The 26966-nt window shown below is 34.4% G+C and overlaps 3 protein-coding genes across 7 annotated transcripts; 1 reads left to right on the top strand and 2 right to left on the bottom strand.

Moving 5' to 3' along the window:
• LOC109707468 lies at positions 4717 to 6645 on the bottom strand. 3 transcript variants are annotated; one of them, XM_020228743.1, is made up of 2 exons: positions 6133 to 6637; positions 4717 to 5063 (listed from the first exon to the last, which is right to left on the bottom strand). In XM_020228743.1, the coding sequence occupies exons 1-2, from the start codon at positions 6507 to 6509 to the stop codon at positions 5045 to 5047; spliced, it is 396 nt and encodes a 131-aa protein (XP_020084332.1). In that variant the 5' UTR covers positions 6510 to 6637; the 3' UTR covers positions 4717 to 5044. The 3 variants fall into 3 exon arrangements, with proteins under 3 accessions (XP_020084332.1, XP_020084324.1, XP_020084321.1); XM_020228735.1 differs by lacking the exon at positions 4717 to 5063 and adding an exon at positions 5140 to 5451 and having other exon boundaries at positions 6133 to 6645; XM_020228732.1 differs by lacking the exon at positions 4717 to 5063 and adding an exon at positions 5140 to 5454 and having other exon boundaries at positions 6133 to 6644.
• Positions 7885 to 11905, top strand: LOC109714772 (plant-specific TFIIB-related protein 1-like). Its single transcript, XM_020239484.1, has 3 exons — positions 7885 to 8595; positions 10476 to 10634; positions 10724 to 11905. The coding sequence occupies exons 1-3, from the start codon at positions 7900 to 7902 to the stop codon at positions 11552 to 11554; spliced, it is 1686 nt and encodes a 561-aa protein (XP_020095073.1). The 5' UTR covers positions 7885 to 7899; the 3' UTR covers positions 11555 to 11905.
• Positions 12333 to 17437, bottom strand: LOC109710032 (dehydrodolichyl diphosphate synthase complex subunit Nus1-like). 3 transcript variants are annotated; one of them, XR_002216309.1, is made up of 9 exons: positions 17350 to 17415; positions 17160 to 17231; positions 16907 to 16958; positions 16253 to 16541; positions 15661 to 15728; positions 15334 to 15534; positions 15114 to 15210; positions 12806 to 12888; positions 12333 to 12603 (listed from the first exon to the last, which is right to left on the bottom strand). XR_002216309.1 is itself a non-coding variant. In XM_020232478.1 (9 exons), exons 2-9 carry the CDS (start codon positions 17180 to 17182, stop codon positions 12596 to 12598), a joined length of 825 nt encoding a protein of 274 aa, XP_020088067.1. In that variant the 5' UTR covers positions 17183 to 17231; positions 17350 to 17415; the 3' UTR covers positions 12333 to 12595. The 3 variants fall into 3 exon arrangements, 2 of the variants coding, with proteins under 2 accessions (XP_020088067.1, XP_020088146.1); XM_020232478.1 differs by having other exon boundaries at positions 15330 to 15534; XM_020232557.1 differs by lacking the exon at positions 17160 to 17231 and having other exon boundaries at positions 15330 to 15534; positions 17350 to 17437.

Below are 26966 nucleotides of genomic sequence, written 5' to 3'. Positions count from 1 at the left end.
AGATAGTGTTTACCATCGTAAAAACAATGCTAAATTGCACTTTCAATTCTCGAACTTTGATGCGCCCGACATGTAATCCTCAAACTTTATTTTGTAGTGATTTTTGGGCCAAACTTTTTGAATTGTCGCAATAAATTTCATAATCCCATTTAATTAGTTAAATAATAATATTTTGCAAATTTGATGGTGATGTTGTAATGTTTAGTCCAATTATGGCTTAGTCTAATTATTAAGCTGTCACATTACTATCCTGCCGCATCACTTCTACATCATTAAAACACCGTTATCCAGTTAGCTATAATTAGACTATAGGACTTTGAATACAATAATATAGAATGTTTGAACGGAAAATTAAAATAAATTAAAATATGTTATATGTATATAAAAAAAATTCTTAAAAATAAATTAGTATAAAAAAAGGACAAGATAACAACCCAATATAAATTCTTGGTTTTGTTTTTTGATGCATCTTGAGCTGCAGCGGCTCACTTTGCGCAAATTAGTATGTATATATTTTTCTATTGACTATGATGAAGTTGCTCCTTAAACAGTCCGACGTTTTATGTTGACTCAAATCAAGGAATTGGCTAATCCGTTAAGCTCTATGCGTACGCCCAGCAGCATTTGGACGGCTTGCTCGTCAAGCAACAATTTTGCTGCCATTTTTTTTCCTAAGTATATAAGCAAGGCGGACCTAAAATTTTTTTTTTTTTTTTCAATTGTCTGCAGATATTTTGGCTATTTACAATCATATGAATACCATTAAAATAAGTTATATGTCTTACAATTAAAATGAATACCTGTAAGTTTGAAGTGATTCATTTCGTTTAGTTTCCCTTCCAACGGTTGTTTTTGTTCACATGGCATAAGAAAAATGTATGGGTTGGATGCATAGGTGCATGGAGGAGACTTGTGATTGGATTGTGTTCCTTAGGTGGTTGCTGTGAGATTCCAGAAAGTCTTATATATAAAATATAATTGGGCTAAACTCTTAACCCGGCTTAAGCCTTTTAAGCGGTGGCTAGACCTAAGAAATTAAGAGAGTTAAGCGTGCTAGGACGAGACGAAAGTAGTCCTAAAATAGATAACCCCCTGAAAAGTTAGAGCGTCATAGTTAGTATCAAAGTCAATTACCAGCCAAAAGTGTAAAATGAGTCTTCACTGAGTCAGGACTAATTAGACAAGTCTCATATCGTCTAATACTTGTGAGTCTGAGCCTGACGAGGACGTCAGGACTTAAAAGTAGAGATATTATAAGACCCCAAAAAATCTTATATATGACATATAATAGGGCTAAGCTTTTAACTAGGGTTAAGCTTTTTAGACGGTAACTAGACCCAAAAGGGTAAAAGAGTTAAGCGTGATAGGACGAGAGTAGTACTAGGATGGGTGATCCCTTGAAAAATTAGAGCGTCACAGTTACATTTTGAACTTTTTTTTTGATTTAGATCTTATTTGGCGTGTTTTTTAAAATATCAACGGCTACGAAATGTTGATTCAAATTAAAATCGAGTATAATATAATTTTATATGCCTTTAACCATTTTTGGGTATATAGTTCGGAGCCAATTGGCTAACCAATTATAATTGACCCATTGCAGTTATGTTCATCTTTCAGAGGCGAAAGAAAATTACTGATGGGGAGTTTTGCTAAAAAATGGTCCATATTACTTGTAGCACTTTGAAATTTCTAATTTAACATTATATTTTTTTTTTATTATTTTATTTTGTAATTAGTGACTTGATATGATAGCATGTACGGCTTGATGATGAACTCAAAATGGTTTTAAATTTTGCATACCTATAGAAACAGATAACAAAAGCAAAATTTAAAAATTTAATATTTTTTTTTCCCGTCCTCGAGAGGATCCAATAATCCTAATGTGCAGTTATCTTTGAAAAAAAAGAAAAAAGAAAAAAAAGTGGCATTAATTTGTAGACTCCGAGATTGGAGTGCTTCTGACGGAATGTCCCTATCAACCATACTCTTTTGTCCCACATCGGAAACATAAGAGCCACTCGGAGCATTAATTAACCCAACAGGTAGAGCCTCGATCGCCGAGCTCAGTTGCGAGAGCTTGTTACCCGAGCGGGGGCAACAGGGTGGGCTTGGACGTTTGATGGTGTGGTTGGGTCTGGGCTGCAGTTGTGCGAGGGGCTGGCCCGCCCGGTCCAAGTTGGGTTTGTGGGTCATGTGGGCCCAGGCGGAGGCTTTGGGTCAAGTGGCCCCTGAAGTGGAGGGGAACGCGTGAGGCTGGCTTCACAGAGCAGCGAACACCTCCCGCTCTCAACGGTGGACGGATTACGGGCCGCCGCATTCGCAGTCCAATATGGCCCAGCAGCCCACTCAAACGGACATCCACTTTTTTTTATCTTTTATTTTTATTTATGGCTCTGTAAATTAGGCCCAAATTCTATTTCACTGTTTATGTTTTTGTGGGCTTATAAGGAGGATGTTTATGTTTTGGCTATATATACGAGTTACCTGCAACGTAGTCTTTTTTTTTACATTTTTATACTTCTCGAGGTCAATATATAAATAAATATACAATTTTTAAAAGACCATAATATAATCTATTGTTTAAAATATCACAATAATATATTTGAAAAATGACAATGTATGGTGGTAGATAATATAAGATCTTAAAACAAGTAAAAAGAGGAGGAAACTTTTAAAACTGATTTCCAATAACGTGGGGATTTGTTCATTTCTAATAACGTGGGGATTTGTTCAGCTGTCAGCTGAACAAATTAAATATGATCCAGCCCTTTTTAATACGACGGTTTGTAAATGAATCATTATATAGTGACTTGATAAGAGGAACCTTATATATATATATTAGTGATTAGGGTTGTAATGATCAACACAGCATATAATATTATGGTTTAAAATGATTGCTACAAGAACTTCAAGAAAGAATGATATCAATACTATTTTAATGGATAATAATAACGTGTAATATGAAACAACTAAGCATGTGCCAAATCATTTGTAACATGTCATTTGTAACAATATGTCATTTGTAACAACAATATGTCATTTGTAACATCTTTAATGATCATTTTAAAAATAACGAGCAGTCAATACGATTAACGTGTAATTTGCCAAAATAACGGGTAATATACAAATTTAGTCAAACATGGATCTGCCTTACACGGATAATGATTTGCGTTATATTGAAGACATCTTCAATAATTTTCTCCCTTTATAAATTTGTTTATAACACAGCATACCATCGCCTATTACAATAAATGTAACTTAACCCGTTACAAACACAACAAATCATTAATCCGGACGGTTTTGAGGTTTTGATTTATTATAGGATTAATTCTATCAGCTGTGTTGCACGAGTGTACATTTTTTATGATTTGCCTCCACGATTTACATTAATTACGTCAAATACAACCGAGTAGATTTAGAAATATGAGCAAAGTACAAAATTCCAATAACATTTCTGCATATTCTCAAAAGCAAAATTGAAATATTAATTTAACATTTTTTTTAAGAAAAAAACTACAATAAAAGAGGAATATTACCCAAAAAGCAATTCGAAAAATAAATAGTTATAAATTCCAAACTATTTAGCTCAGATTTGATAACATACCACAAAAATATTTCGGTAGCAAATGGTTGTATGCCAAACAAGCCATCCAAATATTGTTGATCTTAGATACAAACCCAAACAAATTAGCTGAAACCTTTTCAAACATGATAAAAGCCACACTATTTGAGAAACACTATCGTCATAGCCCCCAAAAAAAAAACACATAACATTCGAATAAATCCAAATCTCTTACACAGAGACAAAGAAATTGCAACAATATAAAATCGTCTCTATATAAGCTTTCTTCTTTTCTCTCCCTCTAACACGCTCAACCGATTACCGACCGTCCCTAAAGCAAGTGGCAAAGGGTTTGATGGTTGGTATCCGAGACGTAAGTTCGAATCCTAGTTGATTCACATTTCCAGCTAAGTTTATTTCTAAATAAAATAAACGAAGCAGGTAGCGTGCTACCTATCTCTCACAAAAAAAAAAAAAAAAAAAAAAAAAAAAAAAACTCTCAATCGATTTCAAATAACCAAGCTGAGTTAAACATCAGAATATTGCAGTACAGAAGCGAAGGGCACCTTCCTCCTTTTTTGGCTATGATTTACTTACAATACACAGCTCTGATTGAATCTTTTCTTGGCTTCGATCGACACTCACGGGTCCAATTTATTTACCAAGTTTACTTGCAACACACAACTCTTTTATATTCCAATACTCAAAATCAAGAAGCAAAAGGCAAAAAGCGAGAGAGCAGCAGGTTTCAAGGCAAAGAAAGCTAATCCTCCTACTATCATAGTTAGTTAATTTGGATTCGGCAAAAATTCGGTACAGGTATACTACACATAAAATTCATTTTCTAATTTTTAAATTCATTGAAAAATTTGGCTTAAAAAATAAATTTGGTATAAAATATAAAATATAAGATATAAAATATAATATAATCTATATTTAAATATAAAATTATATATTTTTTATTCATATTTTCAATAATTCGCGAATTATTCGGTTGGCCCAAAAATTCGCGAATAATTCTCTATATTTGGAAAAATTTCATAAACGAACTGTTTAATTCAGATTTTCAATAATTCGCGAATAATTCGCGAATTAACTAACATAGCCTACTATAAGTAAAAGAGAAAAAAAAAAAAAAAAAATTACATACCAAGTTCCAAACCAATATTCATTATATTTATTCATCTAGCTAGACTCGCTCCAAATCATAGAACAAAATCAATGAGCCCAGCCCATTTAAACTCCTATGAATCAAAATCTCTTGCTAGCACTTGTTCTACCCATCTGATTCATTAATTGCAGATTAAACATAGCAAAATATGGCAGGTGCTCATACAAAAAGGGCTAGCCTCAAATTAATACATACAAAATTTCTCAAAAGTAGCAGTACATCTTCCAAATTAGAAGCAGGCTAATCTAGTATAGATCAAATATTCAACGTGCTAAATCATAGAAAGGTTTCTTCTTTTCTTTCGATCTTCATCAGTTGGTTAATAATCCGCTGCATGTTAGAGAATAACTTTTTTAACAATTTAATTTGAGCCAAAACTATTATATCATTTCATGTTCAACTCAGATTTAACTAGTGCCCCAAAGTATAAAATATATCATATATCAAGTTCGCTCCAAGTCGGAACCACATCAAACTTACAGGACCAACAAATTAAAACTATCAAAACTAAATAACAATGTCTAAACATCCATCCTTCAAATCAATAAAATCATATTAGCAAGAAAATGTCTTCTAAAGTCCTAAAATCGTTTATATAAAAAATAGGCAAACTTTTAATGAACCCAAGACCAAAAATCCTCCAAGCCTCCATCAATTTATAGGCCAAAATAATCTGGCCTTCACCGTAACAACGGCGCGGTAGTGACAAGCAGCAAGACTACTGTCACAAGGGAAAAAAAAAAAAAGGAATAAAGAAGCTAACATGTAGAAACAAAAAGGGAAACAAAATAATAAAAAAAAAGAAAAAGAAAAAAAAGTGCAATTCCTAACACCAAAAGCTAAGATATCAGAACTTGTAGCTTTAGTAGGATTTATATAATTTCTCGAGCAAACAATGGTCCGTGCAAAGGCGCTCATATAAATTTTCATAAATTTTTTTTTATCTCCTAAATTAAAACCCCTGACTTCAAAGGTCAACTTATCATGCAGTTTTCTGACAGCACCAGCGAGCAAATGCAACACAACAATAAAATTCGGGAAGAGGTCGCAAAGCACCATAATCATGGTAGTCGCCAAACAAACAGATGCAACACAGCCAGCAAGACCAAAGGCGGAAAAAAATTCAGCAAATTTCCAACCCCATACGGCCATACCTAAAAAAGAATATGCAGCATAAAAAAAAAAAGGGAACCGATCGACCTACACCACCAGCGAGCAAATTCGAACGGAACCGATGGCGGCGGGGGTGAAGAATAGGAAAAAAAGTCAAAGGAAACCAACGAGAGGAGTAAACAGTAGGAAAAGAGAAACAAACCGCAAATAATCTGGTATTTGTAAGCTATCTTTCTAAACAAGAGACCAATCAATTTATCAGATAAGGAAGGGGCAGGAAACACACCCGGACACAGAGACCATACCCCCTTCGTACTTGCCGTACCCATCGAGCCATTTACGCCAGCGACCGACTCCCACGGTGCCTTGGCAAGTTGCAGGAGGGCACATCACAGGAGAGCACGGCCCGCCTTCCGAGGCAGCACAAAAATCTGCAGGAAATCTGAGAAGCCAAGGCCGTACCAACGGCTCCACTAGGCCATGGTGGAGACAACGACGGAACCACACCTCCTCTGTCCTGGCAAGGATGGCACGCCCATCCTGGCAAAGACTGGGGTAACGGCGGACCGCCATGGCGGAGGTCGCGAGCAAGAGGGAGAAAAGAAATGGTGGGGGAGAAAACGGGAACAGTGAAGCGCCTAACGGCGTAAGTGGGCCCCACATATGCAACGATTGGAAAGCGAGACCCACCAGTCGTGGGTTGCGGAGAATGCTTTAGTTACCGTTTGGATCGGATATAAAGGGGATAAGGGGGTTATCCCCCTTTATACCCAAACACGTTTTTGGGGGTGGAAACAAGTTGTTCAAACCCCCCCCCCACCGAACGCCCACCCCCCCCTCTGTACAAGAGAGAGAGAGAGAAGAGAGAGAGAGAAAGAGATTTTATTTTAAATTTAAATTTTAAAATTTACTTTTAATAATTTAAAAATTTAAAATTTCAAAATTTAAAAGTTAAAATTTTCAATTTAAAATTATAAATTTAAAAATTTAAATTCAATTATAGGGTAATATCATTATTTTTTATTTATAACTACCAACTATTCTATCTTATACTTACATTTTTATATAAACACAATTTTTCTAGTTCCAATCTTATACTCCATATTTTCATCCAAATAAAAAAATATCTTATTCTTACAAAAATTCATACTTGTACCTATCCCCGGTATAACTAGTTCTTATTTATAACCCGAACAAACGAATTAGAGTTTCCAATTAGTAGTTTATTATATATATATATAATATATATATAATAATATATATATATATATATATATATATATATATATATATATATAGTCCGCTGGAATATATATCGATAGCACAAGAATTGGTGCTATCGAGTTTCTTTTACCGTTAAATTTAACCCTTTAAATTTTTTACTTGTTAAGATTATACTATTCAACCAATTACTTACTCAACCCTAGAGAGCGCCACGTCATCCTAAACCACATATTTTTTAATTTAAGGGTTAAAAAATTAATAGCTATTGGTGCTATTGATAGTCTTCGCGGCATAGTTTTCTCTCTCTCTCTCATCTCTTCTCTCTCTCTCTATATATATATATATATATATATATATATATATATAATAACACTTTCTTGTGTGCATACTAGTAACATTGTTTGTTTGCTCATTAACCTTTGCACTTGTCTATTCTTTTTACTTTTTATTATTATTATTTTATTTATTTTCTTTATTTATTTTATTTTATTTTTTATTATTATTTTTTTTAGTTTTTGTTATGATGACCAAGTTGTCTCAACTTTTATAGCTGAATTTATTTTATATATGAATAAAGCAGGTAGCGTTGCTACCTTTCTTCTCACACAAAAAAATATATTATTTTCTATATGAATAAACAGGTAGCGTTGGCTACTTTTCTCTCAAATCACAAAAAAAAAAAAAAAAAACCTTTGAGGACCACTGTGTCAACGTTCTCAAAGTTTGAGGACCAAAGTGCAATTTACCCTAAATAAAAGGAGGCCCAAGTCCGTTCTCATTCTCTTCTCTCTCTCTCACTCCTCGTGGTGGGTGGGTGTGTGTGAGATCGATGTGGCGGGTGCGGTGCCCGTACTGCCCGGGGACGCAGGGCCGGTGCGCGGCGACCGCGGCGGGGCGCTCCGTGACGGAGTGCGCCTCGTGCGGCCGCGTCGTGGAGGAGCGCCGCGTCCACTCCCACCCGCTCTTCCTACTCCGCGCCCTCGACACCCCGCTCCCCCTCTCCACCCCCGACCTCCTCCCCCCCACCAACAAACCCCAACCCCCTCCTCCTCCTCCTCAAGCCCACGCCGACCATGGCCACCACGGCGGCGGCGACGACGACGACGACGACGACGACGACGACCCCTTCCTCCCCACCGGCTTCGTCACCGCCTTCTCCGCCTGGTCCCTCGAGCCCGCCCCCGTCTTCGCCCGCTCCGCCCTCTCCTTCTCCGGCCACCTCGCCGAGCTCGAGCGCGCCCTCCTCGGCGGCGGCGGCGGCGGCGGCGGAGGCGGCGGAGGAGGAGGCGGTGGCAGCGCCGATCCCTCGGGGCCCCTCGTCTCCGTCGACAACCTCCGAGCCTACCTGCAAATCATCGACGTCGCCTCCATTCTAGGGCTCGATCACGACATCGCCGACCACGCCTTTGAGCTCTTCAGGGACTGCTCCTCCGCGATTTGCCTCAGGAATCGCAGCGTCGAGGCCCTCGCTACCGCCGCGCTCGTGCAGGCGATCCGGGAGGCGCAGGAGCCGAGGACTCTGCAGGTTCCGATCCGTTCCCTAATATTTCTTAATAATTTATGAGGATTAATAACCGGATGCTCTGATTGCATATATTTTGTTATTGTTATTGTTAAGAGCCATCTATGAATGGTTTTGAAGTTTATATTGCCCTAAAACATCATGTCAACTGGCAAAGAATGGTTTACAAGCTTACAATACCCTGCGGCGTCATATTAATTGTCTAAGAATCGTTGTGAAGTTTATAGTTGCCCTAGAACATAATACTAATTGTCAAAGAATGGATTTAAAGGTTACGATGCCCTAGAACATCATGCTAGTTGTCGAGGAATGGTTTTGAAGGTGACAATGCCCTAGATCGTCGTGCTAGTTGTTGAAAAATGGTTTTGAAGGTTAGAATGCCCTTAAAACATCGTGCTAATTGTTGAAGAATGGTTTTGAAGGTTGCAATGACCTAAAACATCAGAAGAATGGTTTTGAAGGTTACAATGTCCTAGAACATCATGCTAATTGTTTTCTCTCGTTCTATGTATATGAGGAGTGACGAGATATCGAAGTTTGTAAGCTCATAGAAAACAATAAATAATGAACTTCTTGTGTCCCGGTTGAAATTGAGGACAATAACTCATTGTGGATAAGTAAACAAATGTGAACCCTTGCTTTTGGGAGCTATTTACCTTCTAATTTGAAGAAATAGATTTGTTTAAGGGTATTGCATTTTTGGAATATGTCAATGTCATATCAAGTACAGGATTCAATGCATTTATAAGTTGTTAACGAGTGCATTAACTTCCAATGTCTGTAGAAATCAATTTGTGTTGTTGCATTATCACCTTTGGCGGAGATAGAAATTTCTGTGTCACTGCACTACATGTTATAACCTTGTATTGGTGAAGTTCCTTGTGGTATTGTTAATATGTTAATAACAAAATGGTTAGTTGGTTACCATGGATTCTATGTGTATTGCCTCTTTTTGACATGTTATAGGGAACCTTGTAATACCTACTCGAATCCAAATAAGAGATGTACTTGGAAGAAATCCCTACGTATCCTACTGTAGAGTGAAGCATCCCACTGGTCTAATCAATTGTAATAAAAGACACTCTAACACTCTTTCCTATGAATTGTACGGGAAAGGTAAATGGAAGTACTAGGACTTTGAATCTCCTCTTTTTTATCAATTATACAAACATTTAACAAAACTAAATATCCTACATTGTGCAGGACTTGCAACAGAGACATATTGAGGACCAGGCTACTTAACCAATCGGAGTAACGATTGGTGGTATTACAGATCTTTTGTTGTTCGCTTGTTTGTGATAGTTAGCGCACTCCATTGTCTATATAGCTATATGATTTCTGCGTAGGCTATATGAGTATGATTTATGAGTAAACAGAAAAATAAGATTTCAGTATAGGCTCTATGATTATTGCTGTGTTAGCTTAGCAATTATTAAAATACGGCAGCTATTGTTAATGAACATCAGCTCATTTTTATGATCTTCATGGTACACTGCTTGGATTTGGTAATGCTTCTTTAATTATTGTAAACATACTGAGCTTGGTGTCTCAAAATATATATTCCTCCTGAAAGCAAAATGGATGAATATTTGAAATCCAGAAAATTTTTTATTAGTGGCTGCTTTTATATACGTTGGCAGATAGGGGTTCTCTGCATTGAAGCAATACTTTAAAAATTAGTGCACTCAACTAGATGTTTGGAATATTGACTAAGCAATTTGACAGTGAAAGTCATAAAGAACTTTGGAAAAGATTGTTAAGAACCATAAAATCTAAATAAAACTCTAGCTAAGAATCATGAAAGATATATGACTAGACTATACATAGACAATACATGTTTATATAACCATCTGAATTCTCTTTTATATCTTGTGCATTACCAGGAAATCTCTACCGCAAGCAACCTTCCTCAGAAAGAGATAGGCAAGTACATCAAAATACTTGGAGAAGCTCTAAAACTAAGCCAACCTATCAATAGTAATTCGATATCAGTTCATATGCCCAGGTTCTGCACTCTTCTCCAGCTTAATAAATCTGCTCAGGTGCAATTTCCTGTCCCTGACTATGATGACTTATTTTTCTCTAATATTTGTGATATTCTTTTGTCAAACAATCTCATGTAAAATCTCAGGAACTCGCTGCTCATATTGGAGAAGTGGTTATCAACAAGTGCTTTTGCACACGTCGGAATCCAATCAGCATATCCGCAGCTGCTATATACCTTGCATGCCAGCTGGAAGACAAACGCAAAACCCAGGCCGAGATATGCAAAGTGACGGGCCTCACGGAGGTCACTCTTCGTAAAGTCTACAAAGAACTGTTGGAAAATTGGGACGATTTGCTTCCCGCTAACTACACCCCGGCTGTGCCTCCTGAGAAGGCTTTTCCCATGACATCGATTTCTTCCGGGCGTTCTTCAACTGCCAAAGCTGATATAATCGACTTCTATCATTTGAACTCAAATCAAGACAAGGATAAGCACCCAGAAATAGTGAAACAAAGTAGTACTTCTGATTTTTTGGAGACAGATCATGTTTTCAAGGAGAAGGGCGAAAAGAAAATCAGTTCTCGAGACGTGAATCAGGCAGCCTTTTGGCAACCGACCGTTCCATTTGTAGTGCCTAAACCAAAACTAGATCGAGAAAAGGACCAGGCAAGTGATCAAGGAATTAATCTTAATGAGACCAAACCCAAGCTTACAGAATCCGATCAAAAAGTCATTTTAGACTCGAAGATTAATACTAGCGAAAATCGATGGATGAGTCAAGCGCCATCGATTTCTACCACCAAAAGGTACTCCAACCCATGGCAGCCTGAGGCGGCTGCATCTTTACCCGGATCTTCTTATCCGAGGTTCGCCAAGCAACAAACGGGCGGTGATTTTGCTTCCGCCCTTCAAGGGGTGGGCAAAAGGAATGGGGGTCAAGAACCCAATGGCCATCGTAAGAAGGAGGAGCAATAGAATTCCTATATGGAGTCCGATTTGTATATAGAATATGGAAATACCCTGCTCTCTCGACGCCGTCGTCATAGACTCAGTTGTCTGTAAAAACTAATGATGTTTGTCGTCTCATTATGTGGTGCTGCATGCTATGGCAAAGTTTTTTTTTTTTTTTTTCATATGCTGACTAGTTTCTGTGTTATGTGAGCATCTCATATGAAGTTCAGCTGTTCAAGCTAACATGTAGAAAGAAACAATGCCTGCGAGTTTGCGAGTGTAATTTTTTTTGGTAGCTAAATGTTTCGCATCATACATGCGCTTTATGTTCAACTTGTGGATCTATATTTTGTCCAGGAGAAATTTGCGGTATTATTTTGCTCTCTTCCTTGGTGCTTTAAGCCTTCTTATCTACTGATAGTTATCAAGATAAGTTGTGGTGGCAGCAAATCGCTCACTCTGTGAATTCCCATTTCAGATAAACTACACTGTCGGGCTGCGAACTTTTACAAATACTTCTAGAAAATGAATAAAATGCTCCTGAAACTTACTATAAATTTATCAAATTGACACTATTTTGTCATCTGACATTAAGTTTACTGACCAAATTTATATATTCAGTATGGAAAAGAAAATTTTGCAAAGGGTTTCTCGATCTTCAGAGCTGGTCCCAAATTTCGATAATATTTGAGGAATTAATTTGAAGTAATTATTTTTCAAAATTGAAAAAACAAATTGTAAGTAATTATCTCAAGAAGCATCGCATCATAAGTAAAGACTCGCGAAGCATTACAAAAAGATATATAAGATCAACATTGCTTATAAAGCTGTGGGATTTTCTCAGAATCTTATTGATTACATTGTTTATCAAATATCTTATGATTCTGTGAAGCTATAAAATATAATATGACAGAAGAAAAGGGGGAAAAAAATTATCAGAAGCAGTATTCATCTGCGATTCCTGTAAATAACCAGTTGAATAGTAATTCGACCTCCTGAAATTTAGAGAAATTCCGAATAATAAAACTGAAGCCCCTCTTCGTCATTATCATATCAGCATTTCAACTAAGAACCTGAAAAGAAAGAGACCGGAAAGGGGTTATTCATTAAAACTCAAAAGTCCCAGTAATAATCAGCATGAAATTTGGTGCCTCCGCAAGCGGAATAATGAAGCAAAGAAGAAGAGATAATATTAAGCATTAAGAATTAGGCTTCCTCTTGTACAAGAGTATGGAATGTACAAATAAAGTAACAAAAAAAAAGAAGATGGTTTACCGTAGTTTTGGTACTTTTTTGAAAAATCATACAGGGCCTTCACAATGGCGCTATATTTCATGGATTTCAGCGGCCCCATATGCCTGAATAAAAAACACAAAACCGTTAGCAATTAACTAATTAAGTCTAGGATTGATTATAAAAGAATAGAATATGATAGACACAGAGAAAAAAAAAAAGAAAAAAGAAAGGTGAAGTACTACATTAGATATGTACAGTATATGTAATTGCTGCATTCATATCTATCGCAGATTACAAATGTAAATTACTCTAGGACTTCTTAGTTTTTATTAACGTCCTCAGTAGGAAGAACAAAACCTTTTTTGTCTTCAAACAACAAGATATACTTAAGAAATCTGATTGCGTAATTAAGTCCTAGATCAGCTAGTTTACTATCAAAATAAACAGCAGGGCAAAAAGGAATCAGATGAATGTATTACCTTACCGAATGAAAACATTTTGGCTAATTCAGTTCAGTTCATTTGGCAAAATTAACAGAAACTTGGTTTTTAGTTCTCGGTTTGCAAAGTGGTTTCTTAAAATAAGAACGGAGAAAACAAATTGATGTATGTTATTTGATTATAGGATGCATCTGATATAGTTTTAAAACTGAGGAAGTGGTTCAACTTTTGTGGCATGTGTACCGAAATACAGAGGAATCAGGGAATTCTGAAAAAGCACGAACGACAGAAAATTCGATTGAATACATGAAATGGGAAAATTTCTTGATTGACTTAACAGTTAGCAAATGTTTCCAGAAATAAGCTTACAGAAGTATTTGTATTGATCTCTTTAAACCTCTGGAAACTGCGACGGTTAGTGACTGTAAGATTCCTAGACGATGCGCAATATGTTACTGAATGCACATTTCACTCTTCATTATTAAATGTTTTGTTTTTGAAACAGTAAAATTCTTCACTTGTACTGAATACTAATTCTATCTATCACCATTATTCAAAGGCTTAAGATGAATTCATAGAATTGAACATTACGAGCTAATAGAAAGCTTTATACAGGGGTCCTAGAATCCGGAGCTAACACCTCGCACAACCAATGAAAATAAAAATGGAAAGAGTATGAAGGAAAGTTACCCAGTCACCAAAAGAGAGATAAAAAGAACATTCGTGCTTAATCTTTATGCTACAGTAGTGTAAACAGGACATCATTTGTTTCTTTTCTTTCAATTGCCAAGTATCCTGTTGTGGCCCATTTAGTTACATAAAACTACATAAAAATCACATGAATTGATTAGAGTTTTACTAAACTTAGCAAACTTGATCCTAATGATGGATTAACTAGAGTTCCCTGTTGACGAAGCTAGAGAGAAAATACCATTCGACTTTGATTTAACGCCGACTGTGTTGCTAAGACTATTAATCAATAACATTAATTGGCAAAATTAAGAATATAAATCTAAAGCTCAAACACGTATATTCCAGCATTCATAGATTTGAAATAGCTTCCATGTAAATGAATAAGGAACACAGTGTTAAACATTTTAGTAACAATTTCATCCTCCAAATATAACAAAATTAGGTGATCAGCCACTAACTAGAGTAATCAACCACTCACAGCTCTATCAACTTGAAAAAAAAGAAACCCTGATTTTAGCTGGCATCCTTTCCAAAACAGTTCAATTTAAACCTATACAAAAAAAAAAGAACACTTCCATAGCTAAGCTTGCATAGCCTAGAATAATATTATCATATTTATTTGTAAAGCACAACTAACATCCCAAGTTTCTATGACAAAAAAACAAATTCTCACTAGATTCGATGGCAAGCTCTGAGCCACAACCATGAACTGCACTACTAAGTTGTGAGTAGCATGGTTCCCCTATTTTCCCCACATACAGTTTGATTGCTGTATTTCTAAGTTGTATCAGACTTCTGATGTTACATCTAATCAACAAATTTCTTTCATTTTCAAGCTAGTGAATCTTCAAAGGTAAAAGAATAAAATATATATTAAAGAAAATAGACAATCAGTAATATGGTACTAAATTGCACAACGAGACATAAAAGAAGATACACTCTGCTAAAGTAGATCTATCTGTCCCAAAGAAGTACCACAATATTCCACTTAAACGTGTCCAACCAAAGAAGTCTATGTACTGACTGTCTTAAATAAGAGAGAGGACTTCTTAAATAAGTAAGAGGACAAATAAAGAACCTTGAAAATGTGAAAATCGTAAGGACACAAGTTAATGGGAAAAATATAGGAAAATCAATGAAGACCACTATTCTAGATATTTTTTTGGGAAATAGATAAATATACAGAAATAACACAATAACCATAACAAACTTACATAATCTCTGTATACCGCAGTCTCCATGGAGGAAACCCTAAATGACATCTGGCAGGTCCATAGACAAGGAGGAGGTCAGGCTCTGGGCCATAATAACCTAAATTCAAGGAATTTTCAGCAATATTAACAACCTAGCTCCAATGTTAAAGTGCACAAAGGTTAAGAGAATAGGTTTATAGTGAAAATAGAGTAAACGAATGAAAATAATTAACACACCTACAGCTTTTAAAGCCTTAGTCATGTTGGCTTCTGTGAATAAAGTCTCGGTTCTGCCACAGTCGTCAGAATCATTTTTTAAGTAATCGGAGCATAGGAAGCTAGCTGCTTTGGCAATCCCTTCTTTACCATCAGTAAAAGAAAGTAACTCTATCGACATTTCCTCATAATTACAAAGAGAAGTTACACAGTTTACATCACCATCCTACATGTCAAAAACATATACGGTTATTCATGAAAACGAACAGGAAAATTTAAAATTTGAAAGTTGAGAAACATGTTTAATCACGCCATGGATAAAGGAATCAGCAATCTAGGTCATCCAACTTACAAGACAGGTTCCCGCACTTCGATCTCTCAATCTCGTCTGACCAAAATCAATTGACTTCTTCAGCACACCTAGACAGGAAAACAATATTACTTTACTCAACTTCTTAAACGGTCTGTCATAGTAAGTTTTCCTCCTCTACAGAAGCAAATAATTAGAAAAGGAATATAATAATTTCAAGATTTCAGCCCATTTGACCTCTCTACAGTTTCTGCAAAAGTGGTCCTTGAGCAAAGCTGCTTGAAAAAGCACAGTAAGCTTTTCCATTAAATTTCTCGGAACAACCTCATGTTGTAGAAGAATTAGAATCTTCATGTTGGAGCTTCTATTTTTCGCATCAAAAAGTTCATTGCAGCACCCCAAACACAGCAAAAGCTCCAGACATTTTTAGTTTGCCAAAGGCTTGGCATCTAGAAGATTCTACTTTCTTAGGTAAAGAAGTCAGTTTAGAAGCCAGACCAAACAGGCATTCATGTGAAATTCACGATAGAGGCTTTCTGCACTTTTCATCTTCGCTTAACAAGTTTCAAAGTATGAACATACAACTAGTCTCAATAACACGCGTGTTTAGAAAGGAATGGACAATTATTGTCACCTTCTGCATCATAAAGGGCGACATGCTTTACACCAATAGCCGACAACCACGAGAGAAGTTGCTTGATCTTCGCGGTATGCTTAGCTTCTTGACTGTCCACTATGACAGCCAAGTAGCGAAGACGGCTCAGAGAGAAATTTCGATACTTTGCAAACAACCCACTTGAAATGATGTAGCACCGCAACTGTTGAATCACATATGACCAAATATGCACCAAGCTCACCGCTATATGGAGTAAATGCCAGAACAATCCCAATATAAACTTCAAAATCATGGAAGATTGAATCCTCTGCATAATACCACCAAATTAAGATGCAGCACAAATACAAAATAATCAAAATCATAATAATGAAAAGAACATCAATACTGCTAATGCATTCCCTGCTGATCTAAAAGCCCAAATTAAGCATCAATCAGGGTTCCAATCTCACAGTAATCACTCAGCACAAGAGACTCCATTAGTAATTTGGCTATGACCCCTAAAAATATTGTTCATAACCAAATCAAGAGATTCGGAGTCTTCAACAATGGCCCGAAATCATCTAAAATTCCAACAGCAACAACACAAAAAACAAATCTTGGCACCAATTTGAGGCATAAACTTAGTTTTAAACAGACACAAACATTAACCAATGCAACAAAAGAGCAACATACATGAAAAAGCGAATCGAAGGTTCTTGCAAATTCATTAGCTAGACGCATGTACCTGCACATCAAAAACAAAACCAATCATTGAATAAAACTAAATCAAAATCTTTTTTTTCCCTTAATTTTTTTTCCTTTTTCCTAGCTATAAGATTATTTTGGGGTTCTTCACATCTAATACTAGCAAAGATTCAAGTCCATGGATACTTCAACAACAACAACAACAAGAAAGACAGAGTGAGAGAGAGAGAGATCATGTAACATTTGGATCAAGTGGGTTTCCATGAGGCCACAAGCCAATGCTAGTTCTACTTCAAGGCTCTCCTCTCCAAAACTGTACCAAAAAAATAAAAAAAAAAAGGCAAAAATAGCAAAAAGGAGGGGGATTTGGATATTGAGGAGGAGGAGGAGGGAGAAACGAGATAGGGATTGTGGGGAAAAGGAGAATATACCATGGTTTGTCGAGGGTTTGAAGGGGGAGCAAGGAGAGCACGAGAGGAGGGAGGGGTAGGAGACATTCTTTTCTCAAACTATTCTTCTTCTTTTTTCTTTCTTTAATTCAATAGGGGAAAAAGAACTATTGCCTGCGCCAGGCGCATCCCAACATCTCATGAACCGCCTAAAAATCCAATTTTTTTGCTTGATAATTTTTTCTATTCTACCAACCGTTTCTAGCGCAAGTAACAAAGGGCTTGGTGGTTGGTATCCGAGATTCTAAGTTCGAATTCTACTCGATTCCTATTTTCAGCTAAGTTTATTTCTGAAAAAATAAACGAAACTGATAGCAAATCGGTTCCAATTAGTTTAAGCGCAGTAGAACGAAGATGTAATAGATCAATTCTAAAATAGGTTGTATATCTTATATTCACTCCATCTAAAAACTATTAACTCTTTACTTAGTCACATTAATTTTTTTTAACTTTTACTGAAAAGTATTTAAATTTTCTTTTTAGGGTGTATAAGTAGAAATGTGAATGGATACAAAAGCTGTAATTTTATCCATCAAAATATATTTTACAATAGATTTAGAATAATTTAAATGTGAATGTATTTAATAATTAATACCGTCAAATAAAATACGATGTAATATAAAATATTTAAATAATTTAGTATACGACTACAATTTTATCTTATTCACATTTTAGAATCGGCTTACGGTAAACCGGGCACGTCCAGAATTTTCAAGATGTGGCAATTTACTATTGGTTAAAAAATTAATGCCCATGGCTTGAGGAGAGTTTGTTATGTTGATGAGAGGAGATGCATACTAATATTTTATATACTATATAGAATATTATATAATTAATAAAGTATTTGATGATTAATCTCATATAATATAATATAAAAGATTTAAATAATTTATTATACGACTAAGATACACATTTTAGAATCGATTTAAGGTGAAATAGGTGCGCGCAAATTTTCCGAAAGATGTGTGTCAAGGTTTTATTGGTTAAAAATTTAATGCCTTAAGTGGCTTCATGAGAATCCTTTTTGTTGATGTGATGCTTTTACCGAATAGTGTATTACTATAGATGCACAACTGAGATGCATATTTTAAAATTGGTTTACGGTGAAACAGGTGCACACAAATTTTTTGAAAGATGTCTGTCAAGGTTTTATTGGTTAAGAATTTAATGCCTTATGTGGCTTCATGAGAATCCCTTTTGTTGATATGATGTTATTACCCAATAGTATATTACTATAGATACACAATTTAGATGCACATTTTAGAATCGGTTTATGATGAAATGGATACGCCAAAATTTTTGAAAGATGTGTGTCAAGATTTTATTGGTTAAGAATTTAATGCCTTGCGTGGCTTTATGAGAATTTCTGTTGTTGATGTAATATCATTGCCAAATAGTGTATTACTATAGATAGTTGAAATTATGCACAATTCCAACTCCAGCAATTGAAAAAATAATTTTAAATAAAAACAAGCTTACCTTCTTAAAAACCTTTCAAATTGAATTTTTGTTTTTCTACAGAGTAAAAACTTAAACTTCTCAGTCTTATACAAGCAAACAAATTATTTGTATTTACGACACCTTTTATTATACCCAACTAAAAATTATACTGTATTTATAATTATATCCAATCAAATAGCCCTTAAATGAATTAAATAATCTGTTCTTATCGAACTATTTGGTAGTTAGATAATAAAGTATTAAAATTCAATTCTTTAGGATGACCTCTTATTCCAGCTAAGCTGACCTCTTGACCTATGTTTTTTCTTTTTTTTTTCTTTTTTTTTCATTCGCTCTCTCGAGACCCAGGCTGCCTCACCCATGTAGCTTAGTTCATACTCTCAATAAATGAAGCGGATAGCGTGCTACCTTTTTCTCAAAAAAAAAAAAAATCAATTCTTTATTTTATTCAAATACCAGAGCAGAATTTTTTTTTTTTTTTTTTTGTTTTTGAAGAAACAGGGATATCTGGCAGACTGTGAGATATCTGGAATACACAGAGTGCAGGCAGTAATTTCTTCATAGGCAGACAGCACTGCACGCACCGAACCAGAAAACGCTTTAGGACTGAAGGCAGCTTTTGTGTTCCAAAAAAACAAAAAAATAAAACAAAAAAAATATTATCTTTTTTCCAGATGTGACACTCTAATAACTCCTCATCGAATAATATTATGAAAAACCAGAGTAGGGCTAGAATACTTGTAAAAGTATCATGGGAGTGATACTTGTGTGTTTTTAGCCCTTGGATGGAGAGATGTGAGGTTGAGATGATGGTGGTAGGTAGTAGTAGGTGGTGATAGGTGGAATAGTGTTTAATCCAAGGGCTATTAATAATCAAAAAGTAGATCCAATGGCTTAAAACCTAATAGCACCATGATGGTGATACTTGTAAAAGTATCATAACTCAACTCTGAAAAACCATATAAAATATACATAGCTTATATAATATAATAATATTAAATAACTTTACTTGTGCACAGTGATTTTACACCCCCGTATAATTATCATTATATCTTGTTAATTAATTTGTTTATTAAGTTTATTAAATATAGTTGTTATTTGGTTTCAAGTTTTTGGATTTTTTTCTTCTTTTCCTCCAATCCGAATAATTTTTCGTTTTGGTTTCATATTTTAGATTTACTTTGCAGGTTCAAGTTTTCAGAAACCACAGTTTACAATATTAAAAAAAAAAAAAAACAGAAAAAGAAGAAGAATTTGAACTATAATTCAAAGTATTCCAACTTTCAAAATTTTCATTTTCAATACTGAAATCTTTTAATTTATTTCATTTGAGTTGGTCAACAATATTCCGACTTCAAAATTTAAATACGTTGTTTACATTTACATAGTATACTTTATATAATTCTCACAACTATAAATTATTAACTTAAATTTTGAAATCAAAATGCCATTAACTAATTTCAATCAAAGAAATTAAAAAATTATATATTAAAAGTAAAATTTTGAAAATTTCGGTAGCCAACTCAAAATGATCCATAATTCAGAGAAGATTTGTATATTCTTACATAACAAAAATTTTTACATGGGATTCAGATCGTGCATTTTCCCTTGGATTCGAGTAGGGATATAACATTTGATATGCGACACAACCACTACACTCGAGCTCCACAGTTTTGTTGGGCATTGCAACAAATATTTGTTAGTGAGCCGTTCATCTGATACACGACGCAAATCATGGCATTCAAACACTCGAAAGCAATTCAAGATGCTACACTACATACGCCCACCACATCACATCACAAATCACAAATCGAAAGACACCAAGCTCTACATATATATGCATATAATTTGTGTATAATTCGTAAATTATCCAAGAGGATAAGAGCATAGCATTACTAAGATAAAGATCAGTATATCAACCTTTCAAAAAGTAAGCTCGGCTATAGCTTCTGCTTCGAGCTGCAGCAATACAAACTCAATTTGAAACTTCTGCAGTCGCGCTTTTTCTATCTCCTCCTCCTGCTGATGGCCAACCTGGTGGGTTCTCCCTCCATTGTTTCCTACATATTGGTCAGTGGTATAAATGCATTCAGACCACTCAACTACTTTTCAAATCGGACTCTCCACTGCTAAATCTTCTAATTTTTCTAATTTTGATTATTCAAGCTCTGTCAGCATTTGCTGTTACAATTTCAGCTGCTAAAAAAATCACAGTTGTATTGCGCTATAGAACCACTCAAAGTCGAGGGGTTCACCTGTACTTTGTTGATAGTGCTTATGTTGATCAATTGAAGTTTTAAAAGACTACAGGAGAGACAACAGAAAAGAGAAATCGGAAATACCTGAAACAACGAAAACTGCTGAAATCAAAACGACAAACCAACTGAAATTCAAAAACTGAAACCGACATTCTAAATATTGTATACAAACACGAATTGCATCAGATATAATAAGCAGAGTATAGTCTACACGGCATGTTCAGCGTGTAGGATAAGATATCTGCATCATTTGCCACCCCAGAATCAGCTTCTTAGTGTATGAAAAAAAAATGGAGAAACATAACAATATCTAAATGATCAAAGATAACAAATTCTAAAAAAAAAAGGTTTTAAAGACTATTGAAGAAGCAACAGAAAAACTGCGGACACCACTGAAATCAAAACAGCAAACCAACTAAAATTCGAAAACCAAAATCAACATTCTTAACATCGTAACAAACATAAATGGCATCAGATAATAAGCGAAGTATAGTCCACACAACATGTTCAGAGTGTAGGATAAGATATCTGCATCATTTGCCGCCTCAGAATCAGTTTCTCAACACACGAAAAAAATGGTGAAACATGACAACATCTAAATGATCGAGGATAACAAATTCTAACAAAAATACAATAGAAATAAATATAATAGCTCATTTTTTTACCTCGCCACCCCGTGTGGCTCAAAAAGTAGCACTTAACTATCCTGTGATTTTATCTTTCTTTTATCGAAAAAAATCTACTATCAAATAGGGTAGCAAAAGTGAAACTTTTTGATAATCACAGGAATAATTAAGTGTAAATTTTTAAATCACAGGTCGACAAAATAAAAATGTGCTAAACCACAGCATTGTTAAGTGCAACTTTTTGAACCACGGAATAGTAAAGTGAAAATGAACTAAACGAGAGGGAAACAAATTGAAGTTTACTCTGAAACCAATTATAGCGATTTTGATCGGACCATTTGACACCAGAGCAATTACGAATTGCGATGGGTTGGTAAGCCAACCGTTTATATCTATGCATCCGTTTTGTACTGGTGCCATTTTTCTTTTATTTCTTGTTGAATAAAATTTTGGAAAAACTTCAATTTCTCCGCATGTGATTTAGCGTATATCTCACTCTGTTACATTATAATTTTCTCCTTTACTAAGTGAAAATTAAATAGGATAGCAAAACATTATAATTTACAAACTACGACAGCAAATTAAGTAGCAAAATGTAGCACTTTACAAGCAAATATTTTCCAGTTAATTATCCTATAGTTAGTAAGACGCATCACTTTACTACCCTATTTAACAGCAAGTTCTAAAAGTGAAAAAAAAAGTTTTTTTAAAAAAAAATCACATAATAGTAAAGTGAAACTTTTCAAATAACAGAGTCACATGAGCAGTAATTGAAGTTTACCGTAGAATCTTTATATAAGAGAGTGGATAGAGAATTGCTTAAGCAATAAAAAAAAATTTAAAAAAAAAAAAACCTATTTCACTTTGTAATTTTGTGTAAAAATTTTCAAAGTGGAAAAAAAAAATTACTTCCGAAGAATTGTAAGAAATCCACTATCCTTTTTTATACAATTTCATATAAAAAACCCCATTTAAATTTTTTTAAAAAAATAACAACAATACTAAAGTAAACAATGCCTAAATAAATCTTTTTTTTTTGTTCTTTTAATTTTTTTTAAGAGAATTAACATTCCTACCGCATTATAAAACAACTAACAATAACACACCCAAAAAAAAAAAAAAAAATCCATCATGCAACATATCCGAGTATCCAACTACATAGACTACAAAATTTTATAAGATTCTACCATCATAGCATTTGTTGGAATCAGAAGATGTGTGGGTAATCACAGATCGCGAAGCGATCTCAGGTGTCGAGACGTTAGGAAACGCATTACCATCTTCATCATATTCAGATCCAAAATCCACCATAAAAAGAAATAGAAAAAAGGGAAAAAAAAAAAAAAAAGAGAATTGAAGAGGAAAAATATTGCGACCAAGAAATTACTCTCTCGGCTGCGCAGGCCGCCTATCTGTCTGTCTGTCCGGCATAAAATTAGGGTTTCGTCTGGCAGCAGTCGGCAGATCAAAGTGATGGAGGACTTTTTTCGAAAATAATCCTGTAAAATTTCGTATTTGCCAAACTAACCCTGTAAAATTTTTATTTGTGAAACTAACCCTCCTTTCGCCACGTGGGCGCCACGTCAGGAATTCCTCAAAAAGACGGTGAATCGTTCACCGTCTTTGATATTGATATTTGTTGTGAAGACAGTGAACCATTCACCGTTTTTAGTACAAATTCCTACACTGCGCAAATCTTTCCAAGTCCATAATATGGTGTCCTTGATAAGACGGTGAATCGTTCCCCGTCTTCTCGAGGGCACAGAAGAGGCGGGCTTGAGAGAGCGGAAAGGAAAAAGGGCGGAAAAAAAAATTTTGCACTAAAGGCGGTGAATGGTTTATCGTCTTCTAAAAACGGTGAACCATTCACCGCTTTTACAACAAATTACAAAGACGGTAAACGATTCACTGCCTTTTTGAGGAATCCCTGACGTAGCGCCCACATGGCGAAAGGAGGATTAGTTTTACAAATAAAAATTTTACGGGATTAGTTTGGCAAATACGAACTTTTACAGGGTTATTTTTGAAAAAAGTCCGTGATGGAGGCCGGCGTGTCTATGGTTACATTCGGCGGCAGACTGGGTTTAGGGTTTTTATCGGGTTTTAGAATCGGCTAAATTACACAAAACACTCTCGTAAATATCCATTTTTTCGCATTTTGTTCCTAATTTTTCAAAATTTATATTTTACTCCATCTATATTTTAAGCTGTCGTATTTAGTCCCTCTCTATTAGGGTTTCATCACTATTCCATTAATTTTTTATAATTTATATCAAAAATGTCCTTTAAAATAATAGAGATACATTAAAAAAAAATATTAGTTTTTCTTATAGAAAAAAGAAAGATAATTTGGTTCTTTTACTCTCTCTATTAATATTATATTATTGAAAAAAAATTTTAAATTTTTGAGGAAACAAAATGTAAATTTTTAAAAGTCAAAAAAAATAAAAAAGCGAATATTTGCATAAAGTTTTTTATAATTTAACCTTTAAAATTCTTACATAAGGAATGAAAATGGGCTAGATACGAATCCATACTTTTTTTTACGTTACATTCAAATCCGGTTTTGAACTTTTGATAGAAATGAATTGAGAATACGGTCCTATGGTTCAAATATTAAACAAATATGAATATAAATTATTTTAGAAAAAAAATTGATAATTTAAAAAAATAAATGTCAAATATAGGCTCATCAGTTATGTTACCTTATGAAAAAAAATATATGAAAACCAATTCAGTTTCAGATTATCCAATTTTGGAACCGAATCAAATGAAGAATAGTGAACCCAAATTTGAATTCAAATCCGAATTCGAAAAAAATAATAACTAGAAATCTGTATTTGAATCTGAATCCTAGATGGATAATAAAATCTTAATTCATTTTTGGGTATCTGGAGAATCAGATTATTTGGAGTGAACTCCGATTGGATAATAGCGGATCCATTTTCATCCCTATTTGACATGCCAAAGATTTAGGTCTAACCAATGCTACACATCAATTTTGTAGATTTTCTTATTACCTCCTCATCCAAAAATCCAACTTATTTTATACTAGTTTATGGCTCTTTAAATATTAAGAATCTAAAAAAAATGATTTAAATCTTAGAATAGAGGGTTATGAGGTGTACATCTCAACAATAAACATATAAGTAGCATTTCTCTTTTCTCTCTATTTCTCTCCATTTTTGAACAAGAAAAAAGCTATTATAGAATGTCAATTTATCTCCATTTATATTTTCTTTCTAAAATTTTAATTAAGATGAGAGAGAATAATTCACTCCTTTTTTTTTTCATTTCTCTTTTTTTTTTATCCATCCAAACAAAATACTAATATATTCGAGTTCAAATAACAATACACAAGCGCACAATAATTCAATCAAGAAAAAAAAAACAAACTAAAAAGCCATTTGAGATTGCATGGAGATGGCACTTTATGAGAAAATACAAAAAAAAGGTAATTCATTCATTTCTGTAAAATAATATCATATTATGCAAATAGTAATATATTAGATAAGATAAAACTTATGTGGTCTTCAACAGTAAAAAAAAAATATTTCTATTTATTTTCATCCCAACTTCTTTCCACCTAGTTTTTTTTTTTTTTAGAGATAGGTAGCACGCTATCCGCATCGTTTATTTCATTTAGAAATAAACTTAGCAAGAAATGTGAATCAACTAGGATTCAAACTTAGGTCTCGAGTACTATATTTCTATTTATTCTCATCCCAACTTCTTTCCACCTAGTTAAAATAGGGACACTCAATGCCAAGTAGATGGAGAGAGAGAGAGAGAGAGAGCCCACCACAGGTCCAACTGTGGCCCAACCCTTTCCCTCCAATAGCCCATTTGCTTTAGGCCTATAGGCTAGGCCTAAGCAGAATTGGCCTTGTGAATAATTATTTAAAAAGCGAGTCGAATCGGTCGATTGGATTTGTCTAAACGTGACCTAGCCTATAAAACTGTTTAATTCAATCCTTTGAATCGGATATATCAAAAACCCCTTTTGAATAGTTCGAAGCGGTGGTTCAACCATCAAACTAATGAACTAATTCGGTTTTAATCGAACTGGTTGATTTTTTTTATCAAGTCCATTAAAATCCAATCACTTAAAATCAACTTAACTAATTTTATTTTCTATTAGCGCATATTAGTTTTATAAAAAGTGAAACTTGAAAACATATATCTACTAAATTTAGTCTAGAAATAAATATTTTATAATAACTAAGTATTATCCAACAATAATAACATAAATATATTTTCCTATATAATAAAAAATATTTATATTTTTCTATAAATAATTAAATATTTATAACGTCGTGCTTATGTAACTAGTTCAACCAGTAGTTGACCCACTTGTTGAATCAGTAATTTTTGACCCAGTAATATATTTAGATCACTATTTGATTCAATTTTTAAAATATTGGTGGTGAGCTTCAAAATACTTGTTAGGCTAGTTGTAGCAGCCTCATGCAATGATTATTCTAAGCAGTGCTTCAAGAAATTGTTTCCTAGAGAGCAATTAATTCTTTCTATTATGAATATTCTTTTTTTTAGAGAGATAGATAGCACGCTACCCGCTTCGTCTATTTCATTCGAAAATAAACTTAGCTGGAAATGTGAATCAACTAGGATTCGAACTTGGGTCTCGAGTACCAACCACCAAGCCCTTTGCCACTTGCTCTAGGGACGGTTGGTTATTATGAATATTCTTACTGCTATCCATGTTGGCCTCTATTGTAGTTGAACATAACATATCAGCATGCCTGCATATCAGTTTTTTCTTTTTTCGGTATACCGTCTATCAAATTGACAAGATATGATGTGTAAGTAACACAACTCACTCTACAAAAGATTATGTCTAATACATGTCGAAGAGTTCCGATAGCTATATAGATGAGATCATTTTTGCGAACTATCGATTGTTGAACTATTGAATAATTGCTTGTTACTATTTGATTGGCTTGACAAATGATGATCTACTAGTTACGGAACCCGCATGATGCGGTGGGTAACATTATTACAGTTAGTCATTACGACATGTAAATTAATTCGAAGTTTAATATTATAATTTATATTAAAATAATAATCTATAATATATAATTATTGAAGAATACAAACTCACTTATAGTTAGTCATTACGGCATATAAATTAATACAAAGTTTAATATTATAATTTATATTAAAAAGATAATTTATAATATATAATTATTAAAGAATACAAACTCACTTGATTGCAAACAGAAAAGATTAGGAA

The sequence above is a fragment of the Ananas comosus genome, linkage group 1 (assembly GCF_001540865.1).
Source record: "Ananas comosus cultivar F153 linkage group 1, ASM154086v1, whole genome shotgun sequence".
NCBI classification, from domain to species: Eukaryota; Viridiplantae; Streptophyta; class Magnoliopsida; order Poales; family Bromeliaceae; genus Ananas; species Ananas comosus.
This window is presented reverse-complemented; position numbering and strand designations above follow the sequence as displayed.